This window comes from Podarcis cretensis, assembly GCF_951804945.1.
Source record: "Podarcis cretensis genome assembly, chromosome: 1".
Classification (NCBI taxonomy): Eukaryota; Metazoa; Chordata; class Lepidosauria; order Squamata; family Lacertidae; genus Podarcis; species Podarcis cretensis.
Genome location: NC_137170.1, coordinates 46,367,283 through 46,380,599, shown reverse-complemented (window position 1 = coordinate 46,380,599; position 13,317 = coordinate 46,367,283). Strand labels below are relative to the sequence as shown.

The 13,317-nt window shown below is 44.2% G+C and overlaps 1 protein-coding gene across 1 annotated transcript; it reads right to left on the bottom strand.

Annotated features, from left to right (window-relative positions):
* Positions 1-2,541: 2,541 nt before the first annotated feature.
* HAUS2 (HAUS augmin like complex subunit 2) lies at positions 2,542-13,131 on the bottom strand. The gene is made up of 6 exons (XM_079965229.1): positions 12,907-13,131; positions 11,000-11,092; positions 8,027-8,096; positions 5,939-6,071; positions 4,810-4,918; positions 2,542-3,222 (listed from the first exon to the last, which is right to left on the bottom strand). The coding sequence occupies exons 1-6, from the start codon at positions 12,994-12,996 to the stop codon at positions 3,070-3,072; spliced, it is 648 nt and encodes a 215-aa protein (XP_079821355.1). The 5' UTR covers positions 12,997-13,131; the 3' UTR covers positions 2,542-3,069.
* Between the last annotated feature and the right edge of the window lie 186 nt (positions 13,132-13,317).

Sequence of the window (13,317 nt, the reverse complement as noted above, 5' to 3'; positions counted from 1 at the left end):
TCTCCAGGAGAACATCCGCCACGACCTGAAGCAGCTCAGGCAGGGAATCCTTGGTGCAGCGGGGAGGTCGGTACACCAAAAGGAATCCTGTACTGCCCCTATTGCCCAACTTCCAGAACATGCACTCGGAAAATTGGGTCTTCCCAATAGGACGCCTGGTGCAAACTAATGACTTCCTAAAAATCACTGCAACCCCCCCTCCCCGCCCACATGACCTGGGTTGCTGTGCGTAAGAGAAACCTGGTGGACAAGCAGCGGCAAGGACAGGCCCATCTGCTTCATCCAGCCAAGTCTCTGTTACACATGCCAGGTCAAATCCTCCATCCATGATCAAGTCATGGATGGCAGTGGTCTTATGAATCATTGACCTGGCATTGCACAGCAACACTTTCAGGTCATGTGGGTATCCCTTGCTGATTCTAGTATCCATCTGGTCAGGACCAGACCCGGAGGCAGGGATAGTCCTCAAACAACGACTAAACCTGCCTCCTCTGTAATGACATGGTCTGGTCTTAGCGTAACTCCTCCTCCTACCCGTGATCACTGAGATCGGTTGTCCCAGTGCATTCCCCCCTGTGAAACATGTCCCAGCCATTTTGTGGGCTGGGGCCCACTCCCCGGCAGCCCTGACCCCTCCCCTTAAGAACAAAATAACACCTTAAAAACACACACACACACAAATAAAACAATACAAACAAAAAACAATAAAAATTACAAAAACATAAAATCAAACAAATTTCCAGGCCCAATAAACATCCATCCCACCCCCACCCCCCCACATACAAAAAATTCAAAATAAAATTTTTTAAAACATTTTAAAAGCACTCTGCACCCCTCCAGCAGTAACAGCAACTGTCCTAGTGAGGCCCATCAGGCCCCGCCCCAGGCCAGATGGTGAGTGGCAGGAAGGAGCAGGGCCCTCAGACACTCACATACAGGAGAGTCCTCCTGGGCAGCAGAGTCCAGCAGTCCCTGTGAGGCTTCAGGCCCCGCCCCAGGCCAGATGGTGAGTGGCAGGAAGGAGCAGGGCCCTCAGACACTCACATACAGGAGAGTCCTCCTGGGCAGCAGAGTCCAGCAGTCCCTGTGAGGCTTCAGGCCCCGCCCCAGGCCAGATGGTGAGTGGCAGGAAGGAGCAGGGCCCTCAGACACTCACATACAGGAGAGTCCTCCTGGGCAGCAGAGTCCAGCAGTCCCTGTGAGGCTTCAGGCCCCGCCCCAGGCCAGATGGTGAGTGGCAGGAAGGAGCAGGGCCCTCAGACACTCACATACAGGAGAGTCCTCCTGGGCAGCAGAGTCCAGCAGTCCCTGTGAGGCTTCAGGCCCCGCCCCAGGCCAGATGGTGAGTGGCAGGAAGGAGCAGGGCCCTCAGACACTCACATACAGGAGAGTCCTCCTGGGCAGCAGAGTCCAGCAGTCCCTGTGAGGCTTCAGGCCCCGCCCCAGGCCAGATGGTGAGTGGCAGGAAGGAGCAGGGCCCTCAGACACTCACATACAGGAGAGTCCTCCTGGGCAGCAGAGTCCAGCAGTCCCTGTGAGGCTTCAGGCCCCGCCCCAGGCCAGATGGTGAGTGGCAGGAAGGAGCAGGGCCCTCAGACACTCACATACAGGAGAGTCCTCCTGGGCAGCAGAGTCCAGCAGTCCCTGTGAGGCTTCAGGCCCCGCCCCAGGCCAGATGGTGAGTGGCAGGAAGGAGCACGGCCCTCAGACACTCACATACAGGAGAGTCCTCCTGGGCAGCAGAGTCCAGCAGTCCCTGTGAGGCTTCAGGCCCCGCCCCAGGCCAGATGGTGAGTGGCAGGAAGGAGCAGGGCCCTCAGACACTCACATACAGGAGAGTCCTCCTGTTTAAGTTGTCTGTTAATATCAGTAAGGTTAACTGCTTTAAAGAGAATTAAGCAGAAATAAATTCAGGAACCGAAATGAATGTCTTTGAAGCATATTAAACTAAAAACTGCAAGTCTGTATACACATCCCGCTGAATTCAATAAAACACAACTTAGTTCAAAGGAAATGTGTATAGGACTGGCTAACTGCATGGGCAAATTTACCTACATGCCACTTAGGAACAAACAAATATAAGGATTACGAAAGTTAGAATTGCCACCTTCAATGTATGAGAGTGAAATAAAAACTACCCATCAATTTCTATTGAGAAAGCATGTTTAGGTTATAAACACACAAATGCCTGCTTGCCAGGTTGTATGCATATGGGCGTTTATTGTGGGATGTTCCCTGCTTGTAGTTTTTATTTTAACATGCGAAAAAAAACCCAGGTCCGGTCACTGGGAGAAAACAAGTCTTGATATCCTCAGGATGCTGTTTACATAGCAGCACATCTATCTTGTGCTTTCTCTCAGCGGCTAGAACAGAGATCAGATGGAGATGAGAGACTGATGATGCGTCATAACAAGCTATAATGAATCAAGCATAGCTGATGGAGGATTATGAAACACAGGCATTTGCTAGCACAGTGACAGGCTCATTTGTATATGGTTGCTTATCGCCCTGCCCCCCCAAATACAAACTAAGGAAAAAGTATTTATTTAGTTTGTTTATTACTAACGGAATACTGTTTCCCATACTATTCCTCTGCATTATTTTCTAATACAGTATTCAACAGTATGAAGAGTAAAGGTATCAAGCTACAGATTTTCATATATGCACATTAGGACAGGGTGGAATCCAAAGCTTTCCCACCCATACAAAAGAGTCTATAGTCCAGTATTTTGATTGAAGTTTTGTACCAAGATATGAGTGGTCTCACTGTTTAAAATAGATAATGTTTATATAAAACATTTTCTATAAAATATAAAACATATGTACATGAAGCTGGTCTTGTTAAGGCAACATAATAAAATTGCTTCTTTAAAATATTCCTCAGAACCTCAAGAGGGCCATTTAACATCCATTGTCAGTTTCTAACAGAGCACTATTTCTACGTACAAATATATATTTCAGACACAAGTGACTTTAAATGTGATAGAAGACATGCATTTTATCTACACACCAAATGGCTAAGTAGCCCAAGAATCGGGAAGGAAAAGGCATGGTGGGGAGTGTGTACAATTACAGAGTTATACTTCTGAACCAGGAATCTGATTCAGCAGTCAGCTGTGAGTTTTCAAAGATCTCCTTTACTTTCTCTCTCCACTCCAGTATTTGTTCTGCCAGTGCTTTTGTGTCTGTTACTAACAAGTCCATCTTTGTTAGTGCACTGTCCTGGAATGAAATAGGAAAACAAGTATTTTAGCATGCTATGAACTCATCACAGGGACTGCTGCTCAAGGGAAGTGAAACTAGCATACCTGCCCTGGCATTTGTCAACGTACTCCAGGAAAGATTCCTTCATATAGCCTTAGGGGTAGCCATATTAGTCTGTTACAGCAGAAACCCAAGAATTGACGCGGGTGGCGCTGTGGGTTAAACCACAGAGCCTAGGACTTGCCAATCAGAAGGTTGGCAGTTCGAATCCCCACAACGGGGTGAGCTCCCGTTGCTTGGTCCCAGCTCCTGCCAACCTAGCAGTTTGAAAGCACGTCAAAGTGCAAGTAGATAAATAGGTACCGCTCCAGCGGGAAGGTAAACGGCATTTCTGTGTGCTGCTCTGGTTCGCCAGAAGCAGCTTAGTCATGCTGGCCACATGACCCGGAAGCTGTACGCTGGCTCCCTCGGCCAATAAAGCAAGATGAGCGCCGCAACCCCTGAGTCGGCCACGACTGGACCTAATAGTCAGGGGTCCCTTTACCTTTTAAAAACTAAGAAATTTATCCTGGCATAATCTTTTGTGGAGCAGAGTCCACTTTATCAGATGCATTGTGTAATCCTCACCTGGCAGATATGTAATGCACACAAGGGTATTAAGAAATGCTAAGCTTGCTATTAAGTCAAGATTAACATTTTGTTATTAACTTATAATTCCCTAGAACCGGGTTATCTGAAAGAGCAACTTCCATATAGATCTGCTCGTTCACCAAGATCTTTGGAGGAGGCCCTATTAGTTATGCCAGACTGCAGGGGCTCATCTTGTGTCCCTAGCCTTAGCAATGACCCTTCTTACTCTTGAGATATGGCAAGCACCTATTTAACAGCTTCTACCAGCTGTTAAACACGTTATCTATTCACTCAAGCTTTCCCTTGTTTCTGGTATCAGTTGAATGATACTTGACTGCTGTTAACAGTGATATGCTGGCTTTTTAAAATAGTTTTTGTTGTATACTGAATTGTTTTGCTTTTAACTGCTTTGTTGTTCATCACTTCAGTACTATTTTAATGAGGGGATGTTAAATAAAGGAAAAATGTAAAGGTTGGAATTAAATGGCAATGAAAAGCAAAATAAAATACAGTCCAATGTAACTGTACAGTGCAACTGTACAGTATGCAGAATAACTAGAGTGACCCGTCACAACAGCAATCATTAGTGATAATACAATCATCTTAGCACTGACGGGAAATTAACACCTATAGCAGAACAGAAAACCAGTCACTATTCAGACTCAAATAGATGGAATTGAACTTTCTGATCAATTGATTCAGCAATTGAAGCTCCTTTCTTCAAGGAAAGAGATACAGATTCACAGTTTGTCTAATTCCAGGGGAAGCTTAGTGTGAAGTGAAGCAGAAGTCACAGTGCTTCACATACCTTATGTCAGGTACAGGCCTATTAGCCAGCATTCTGAGTGAGACAACCCAGGGAATCCATAGACTGGTGAGATTCGAACTCATGACTTCCAGCTAAGACTTCCATGCTCTTAGCCACTACTTTACTATCAAAGGAAACTAGGAAAAGTTATATGACAGACCACTCACCATGTTTTTCATAACTAGAGGTATTTGAGGAATGCTCCTTACTGTGGTTAGATGGGTTTCTAGTTTTTCAATGAAAGCCACTGCCGACACCAACAATTCTACTACATGCCTGCATGAAAAAGAAAAATTTAACAGAAAATGATAATATCTTTGTGAGGTGATATTTCACACTATGGAGGCTAAATATATGTATCACCTAGGAATATTTCAAGTTGTTAGCACTGTAAAAGAGTGAATATAATCTGGGGGATTTGAAGGGGAGGGGAGATTGCTCAATAATTCACATGTTACGATTGTTGTTATTTTTTATTTTATTTATTGTTGTTGTTGTTGTTGTTGTTGTTGTTGTTGTTATGTTTTGGTTTCTAACTGGAAACCCGCCCCCCCGAGAAGAGATAATAGGAAGAGAAATTTCAATTGACTCTATACTGATGGTGCTGGAAACAGATACAGACAAATGACACTGAACCAATATATTACTTAGTAATGGCAGCAGATGTTTGAACAGCCCAATATTGGGGAAAAGCAGCCACCTACTATTGCTGTGGTTGATCTTTATTGGTCCTTAATGAAATGCATTAAATGAACATGGATGAGAATTAAGAAGGGAAAATAGAACACAAAAGCTATTTAGAAATTTTATTTTAATGTTATAGCAGAAACAATGCCTTAATAGGAATTGGACTGAGCTGATAAATGATTTAGAATAATTTAGCTGTCAGACTAATGTAGATTTAGAAAACAGGCTGTGTATACCACAGGGTGATTTAAAATAGGAACTTATCAGGAAACAAAGGAAAAAGAAAAATGTAATGAGTAAAGTAAGGATTGTGTGTCTTGTAAGAATGTTAGTGACTATGGTTAAAATAAAATGCATTTGTGATACACCGAATATATGTCTGAAGTGTACCTTTGATGAAAATTGAAATAAAGGATGTTATTTGGTAGCAGAAGTGAACTGATTGTGGCTGTTTAGAGTTCTGCAGTAACTTGTTTTTTAAAAAAAGTTTTAGCATCATCATTTGCAGTTTTAACTGTAATTGGATTTTGTTCCCAATGTATTTTATTGATCTGGAAAAGAAATGAGGAGTACCCAACATGTAAGTAAAATAACAAAGCAGTTTGTTACCTGTGGTACATAGCTTCAATAGGCAGACTTTCTTGACGCACTGGTTTCATTAGCCTCTGCCTAAGAACCCATTTCTCTTTCAGCACTGCTTCTAGGTGTTTGTTCATCGCTTGCAGAGCCTGGCATTTCTGAGCTACAGGTTTATTTTTTTAAAAAAATGGAAAACTTTCAGATTTAAACATGAATTGAAGTAAGAGCAGGTTCTTTGTAAAACGTAATGTTATGCTTTGAAACACAGGCTTCCAAAACACGGGTAGCATGCTGTGTGAATCTGTGGTTGTCCAACAAAAGTGTGTGGCTCACACAGCACCTGCAAGGTGAATCACATCAAGAGACCCCCATGGAAGCAAGCAGCAGCTGCTGAGAAATAAAGACCACAGGTTTCTAAGTATATCCTAGGGAATGCTGTGTACCCTTGATAACAGGACAAGTAACAGCAGACAAACTGGTGAAAAGGGTCATTTGTCCACCATTCTCAATCTTTCCCTCCAGTGCAAATATATGTGTACTGTACTCTCTATTAATGCAGGGCGATTATGCCCACTGTGTTCAATGGGACCTGTCCCTATGTAAATATGTACAGGATTACAGCCTTAATGTTTCAGACGTACACCTGTGAAGAACATCTTACATTTATTTATTTTTTTTATTCTTGGTTCTGCTCATTTCAGTCAACAATGGTAGCCTTTGTGAGCCTTTTCCCAAGATCTTGGGACTTTCCGCCTTCACCCAATACATGTAGGATTGTAATGGTTATGGATGCAATGTTTAGTAGCTTGCATGAAATAAAGAGTTTTTTGGGTTTTTGGGGAATGGCGTCCATGTATGGCAGGTATGGCAAGCCTCCAGCTTGCAGGTCTAATTAGGCCCACCTCAGGTCTCTGTCTGGCCCATTAGTCTGTTCCCCTGAAACCAGACCAACCTGCTTCATACCCAACCTCTGCCCTCCAGACGTTTTGAGACTACAATTCCCAGCATCCCTGACCACTGGTCCTGCTAGCTAGGGATCATGGGAGTCGTAGGCCAAAAACATCTGGAGGGCTGAGGTTGAGGAAGCCTGCCCAACATCATACGTGACATTGGGTGAAGGACACACAGCTGTCTATGCACAATTGGGAACCCTAAAATGCGCTCCTGGTTGTGTATTGGCAAGGTAGCCTGGTTCACACAAACAAGCTGGAATCAGCTGTGCTACAGAGCTCCCCATGGGGAACTCCGTAGCACAGATGACCACCACAGAAAGCAGAGCTTGGAGTCGGTCAGCACCAATCAGCTGACTGGCAGTAACTTCAACCTCTCTTGGATTTTCCTTTCTAGAGTGGTTTGAACCAATAACCTGCCAAAATGCTACACTGCCTGCCCTCAAGGCGGAAGAACCTAGGATCCACCCCACTGGCCAGATCCAGTTCCCTACCCCCTGGAGTATGTTCCTCATGCAACATGCCTAACTACTCATCACTGAAGTGGTATCAGGATGGCGTACCACCTGCTGCCAAGCCAAATTGCTTCCCAACCTAGGGATATGTTTTTGTCTTTCCTCATAGTGTATGGCTTGGATGGTTGGCTTAAGTTGCTCACAGTTGTCTTAAATGAAATGCTCAGGATTCTGAATGAAATGCCCAGTTCAGCATATGCGCAATGCATCTATGGAGTTGATGAATACAAACACCTCTAATTACTTGCTTCCTTTTTCAGGGATCATTCCTGTTCAAACTTTTTCACTTTGGCTGCTAGATGCTTCGTCATCTGTTAAGTGTGTTAAGTATGCTACTTCCTCAACAGACTTCTTCTACTCTCCTGTTGCAGCCTCCCAGGCACCCAAAAACCTGTTTAGGAAGGTTGGTGGGCCAGATGTGGGACAGCAGCAGGCTGCAAAGGGGAGGAGAGAAAGGTAGGTCCCATTGTGTCCACTGGCACAATGCTGGATCTTGTTCATAGATGGCAGCTTTGTGAATCAACCAATCTCTCTGGCACCAGTATACTTACAGCAGTATGAAGATGTGAGGCTTTGTCTAAATAACTCTTAAGATTGATCTTCTAGGAGTGCTGTTTTGGGGATTAAACAATAGCATGAAACAAAATACTTACTTAGGTAGAATGGATGAGTAATGTCTGCTGTATCTTTTTCCATCTGCAGGATTTCAGCATCTAGCTTCATCTATACACATTAAAATAGATACACTTATATCCATGCAGTATGTTTAATGTATTTACAGTTGTATTCATAACTGCTTTAAAACCCCCAACAACCCTGACCATTTTCAAGTATTTTTATAAAAGTAATTCTTCTATGCTTGCAGGAACCACAACATAATTTTATTTCCGATAAGATTTGTGGGAAGCTTATTTTTTAATGCATTTAACTAAAATCTCAATTTCTTTTTTAAAAATAGTTCAATTTATCATCCCTTAATTCCAGCTTTAGCAAGACTTCCAGTCTCCTAGTTGTCTTTTGTTTTCCAGCATCCAAACTCTGTAGTTGTATAGAACACAGAATCTGTTCTAGGTGCAACTATTACAAGCTAAATTCCTAGTTAATGCAATTTTCATGGCTATGTCACTAAATCACATCTCTGTAGAAGAGGATTAGGTGTGATAATTTGACAAGCTTCTCAACCTCAGTTGAGGCACCAAAGAACAAAGAGGGAGAGGGAGTCCTGGCTAAAAAAATATATAGGACTGATTTCAAAATATACTGTTCACATGATAAGAAGTGTTTCTTACCAAGTGAAAAATATATTTTAGAAAACATTATCTTTTGAAACCAGGCAAAACAGAAAAAGAAAGAAATGCCGAGTTATAGTAAGGGGATACCTGGTTTGGCAGAAGGACATACGATCATGAGCTAAAATGAATTAGTGGTGTAGTGGCCAAAGAAAAAGGGAGGGAAGACGCAAATGCAACTTTAAGATGCATTAATCAAACCACAGTTTCTAAGTTCCACTTTATCTTGTCCATCTGAAAACTGTTCAGTTCTGGGCACCACACTTTAAGAAGGGTATGTAGACAAATTAAAAGAGGTGAAGAGGAGGAAAATGAAGATGATTAAGGGTGAGGAGGGCAAATAGTTGTTCTCTCCTGCTCCAAAGGGCAGAACTAAGTTACAGTACGGTTGGTTTCAGCTGAATATTAGGTGAAATCTCTTAAATGTAAGAACAGTTCAGCAATAGGAAAATTACATAAGGAGGCAGTGGCCTCTCCCTCATTGGAGGTCTTCAAGCAGAGGCTAGACAGTCATCTGGTGGAGATACTGTAGCTCTGGATTTCATGCATTGGCCTAGATAGCGTGCAAAGCTCCTCCAACTCTATAGTCCTATAGAGTTTCTATATATAGTTTTATATATAGGACTCCTATAGAGTCCTATATATAGTTTCACCACTATGAAATCATTTATTACAATTCATAGGAAATCGTTGTTGTTGTTTAGTCGTTTAGTCGTGTCCGACTCTTCGTGACCCCATGGACCAGAGAACGCCAGGCACTCCTGTCCTCCACTGCCCCCCGCAGCTTGGTCAGACTCATGCTGGTAACCTCGAAAACACTATCCAACCATCTCGTCCTCTGTCGCCCCCTTCTCCTTGTGCCCTCCATCTTTCCCAACATCAGGGTCTTCTCCAGGGAGTCTTCTCTTCTCATGAGGTGGCCAAAGTACTGGAGCCTCAGCTTCACAATCTGTCCTTCCAGTGAGCGCTCAGGGCTGATTTCCTTCAGAATGGAGAGGTTTGATCTTCTTGCAGTCCATGGGACTCTCAAGAGTCTCCTCCAGCACCATAATTCAAAAGCATCAATTCTTCGGCGATCAGCCTTCTTTATGGTCCAGCTCTCACTTCCATACATCACTACTGGGAAAACCATAGCTTTAACTATACGGACCTTTGTTGGCAAGGTGATGTCTCTACTTCTCAAGATGCTGTCTAGGCCTGTCATTGCCCTTCTCCCAAGAAGCAGGCGTCTTTTAATTTCGTGGCTGCTGTCACCATCTGCAGTGATCATGGAGCCCAAGAAAGTAAAATCTCTCACTGCCTCCATTTCTTCCCCTTCTATTTGCCAGGAGGTGATGGGACCAGTAGCCATGATCTTCGTTTTTTTGATGTTGAGCTTCAGACCATATTTTGCACTCTCCTCTTTCACCCTCAATAAAAGGTTCTTTAATTCCTCCTCACTTTCTGCCATCAAGGTTGTGTCATCTGCATATCTGAGGTTGTTGATATTTCTTCCGGCAATCTTAATTCCGGCTAGGGATTCATCCAGCCCAGCCTTTCGCATGATGAATTCTGCATATAAGTTAAATAAGCAGGGAGACAAAATGCAGCCTTGTCGTACTCCTTTCCCAATTTTGAACCAGTCAGTTGTTCCATATCCAGTTCTAACTGTAGCTTCTTGTCCCACATAGAGATTTCTCAGGAGACAGATGAGGTGATCAGGCACTCCCATTTCTTTAAGAACTTGCCATAGTTTGCCATGGTCGACACAGTCAAAGGCTTTTGCATAGTCAATGAAGCAGAAGTAAATGTCTTTCTGGAACTCTCTAGCTTTCTCCATAATCCAGCGCATGTTTGCAATTTGGTCTCTGGTTCCTCTGCCTCTTCTAAATCCAGCTTGCACTTCTGGGAGTTCTCGGTCCACATACTGCTTGAGCCTTCCTTGTAGAATTTTAAGCATAACCTTGCTAGCATGAGAAATTAGTGCAATTGTGCGATAGTTGGAGCATTCTTTGGCACTGCCCTTCTTTGGGATTGGGATGTAGACTGATCTTCTCCAATCTTCTGGCCACTGCTGAGTTTTCCAAACTTGCTGGCATATTGAGTGTAGCACCTTAACAGCATCATCTTTTAAAATTTTAAATAGTTCAGCTGGAATACCATCACTTCCACTGGCCTTGTTATTTGCAGTGCTTTCTAAGGCCCATTTGACTTCACTCTCCAGGATGTCTGGCTCAAGGTCAGCAACCACACTACCTGGGGTATATGAGACATCCGTTTCTTTCTGGTATAATTAGGAAATTGTATGTATGGCCTATTCAGTAGAGCTCCTATTCTGATGCTCAAAGATTATTTTACCTCACTGATTTCAGCTTGGAGATCAGCAATTTGTTCTGCCTCCGAGAGGCGAACAAAGCAAGGAGCTGGTTTTCCACATCTATCCAGAGTTTCCTGAAACAGAAACATGAAAATTCTCAATAAACATAAGCAATTCAAGCTTCCTTGAAATTAGGGTTCCAGTCTTAAATACATTTAGGTTGCAATCCTAATGTCTTTGCCTGGAGAAATGAAGGACAAGCCAGTGAAAATGAATGATTGGTTGTGTGGAGGACCAGTTCACATTTCTGAAATTGTCAACCTTACATTTATGAGGGGTATTTGTTAGGTTGTATTACCTCAGTAATGGACTGGATGAGAGCCAACAAACTGAACAAACAATCCAGCTATGACTGAGGCACTGTTTGTGGGTGGTTTCCCAGACCAGATAGGTAGAAGGTTGCCTGATCTCGATTGGGGCTACACTTCCTCTGAAGGAGCAGGTATGCAGTTTGGAGATACTTCTGAATCCATTGGTGTTGCTTGAGGCTCAGGGTGGCCCCAGCGGCGCAGAGTGCCTTCCATACGCTCCAGCTGGTGGCTCAACTGCACCTCTAACTGGACAGGGATAGCCTAACTACTGTTGTCTATACTCTGGTAACCTCTAGGTTAGATTACTGCAACATGTTATATGGCTGCCTCTAAAGATGGTCAACTGGTACAGAATTCAGCAGCCAGCTTGCTCACTGGGGCATGGCAGTTTGAGCATATTACATCCATCCAACTTCCAGACCCTAACATGCATCAGCAAGGCCTGTGTAAAGTGTTCCACTCTGCTGTTTTAGTGATGTTTTCAGGTCATTTATGGGTTCAGCACAACACACACATGTGCAATTGCACCTCCATCAGACACATGTAAATCGGTTGTTGCCTGTATCTGCCCATACCTCCAGTCAAGCCTTTTCCCTCCACTTTGGGGAAGGGCTGTGGCTCACTAGCGGAGCATCTCTTTTGCACGTGGACACAGAAGATGCCATGTTCAATCCCTGTCATCTCCAGACAGTGCTGGGAGGGAGCCCAGACTGAAACTATGGAGACGCACTGACAGTTTTGAGCTAGATGCATAAATGATTTGACTCAGTATAAGGTAGCTTTCTATGTTTCACTCTGTGTAAGTTACTTGTGCTCTGGAACAAAAGCCACTTCTATGGAATTGAAAACGAGGGTTACACATGCGCAGACCCCCATTTCCCCCTACTGAACTCATGGGAATTCTCCATCCACAGTTATGCAGAGTGGAGTGGATCAGCCTTTTAGTATTTAAATAACCATGCAGAATTTTCCTGAAGCTGCAAGATATAAATGAAAGGAAAATAATATATTTTGTTTCGATTTAGGAACAGAATCCAATCCAGGTGGTCCAGAGAGCTACAAGAGCTGACAACTATAAAACTACAACTAGGGTGGAAGTTAATATTTTTTACCATTATAAGCATGTTTCTTTCACAGTAAGCCCACCACCTAGATATACTTTTAAGCAAAAGTAAACACACCACAAGCACACCAGCACTGTTGCAGCCGGACTAAAGGAACAAGGACAAAAAGCTACCTTTCCGAAAGGTGTCAGGTAGCAAGGTTACAAAAAGGGCCTCCCTTGACTTCTTGGATTAATGCTGCCAGCCAGAACAGAACATACTGGGCGGCCTATGAAGATATCGATATTATCAGCATCTTTCAAAAGCAGCAGGCAGCTTCAAATACGCCTTTTCCATCCGATTGCAATCGAATCTAATAAACTGAGCAGCAGCACGTTCCCAAAGCCTGGGCAGAAACGAACATACTGGAGACTATGGTTTTGCATAGCGCGTATTTACACATTTCAGATGATGGTTTTGCGTTACGTGTACTTATACAACCTGGGGAGGGAGAAAAAGAGCGGCCCGTCTCACCTGGGACACCACACCCGCGGACAGGCAGCCAGCCAGCAGCAGCCCAGCCGCCGACGGCTGCACAGGAGCCCACGGATTCGAAGAAGCCATGGCGAGGCGAGCGTCCGCCGCCGCGCGGAAACTCTCTCGCGCGCCTCGCCTTCGAATGAGAAGCGCCTTCTCGCGCTTCCTTTCAAACTCGCGCCGCCATCTCGAGTGCGGGCAAGCGGCTCACCGGCACATTAGACGAGGGGTTGCTTATATATATATATATATTTGTGGCAGGGAATGAGGGGACCGCCGACACAGGAGGCGCAACCCCGACGCAGCCCTCCCTGGCGCCTACTTATAGGGGTACCGGGCTGCGGCGAGACCAGATACCCTGTGGAGCCCAACGGCACCCGGGCGTCGTGGCCCTTCCCGCCATGTTGA

Excerpts from the sequence above, each read along its gene's own strand:
- HAUS2 (XM_079965229.1), bottom strand. The coding sequence starts at position 12,996 with ATGGCTTCTTCGAATCCGTGGGCTCCTGTGCAGCCGTCGGCGGCTGGG. Across the intron at positions 11,093-12,906 it reads CCGCGGGTGTGGTGTCCCAG|GAAACTCTGGATAGATGTGG; the intron begins GTGAGACGGGCC and ends TTTCTGTTTCAG. Across the intron at positions 3,223-4,809 it reads CTCTAGTTATGAAAAACATG|GACAGTGCACTAACAAAGAT; the intron begins GTGAGTGGTCTG and ends ATTTCATTCCAG.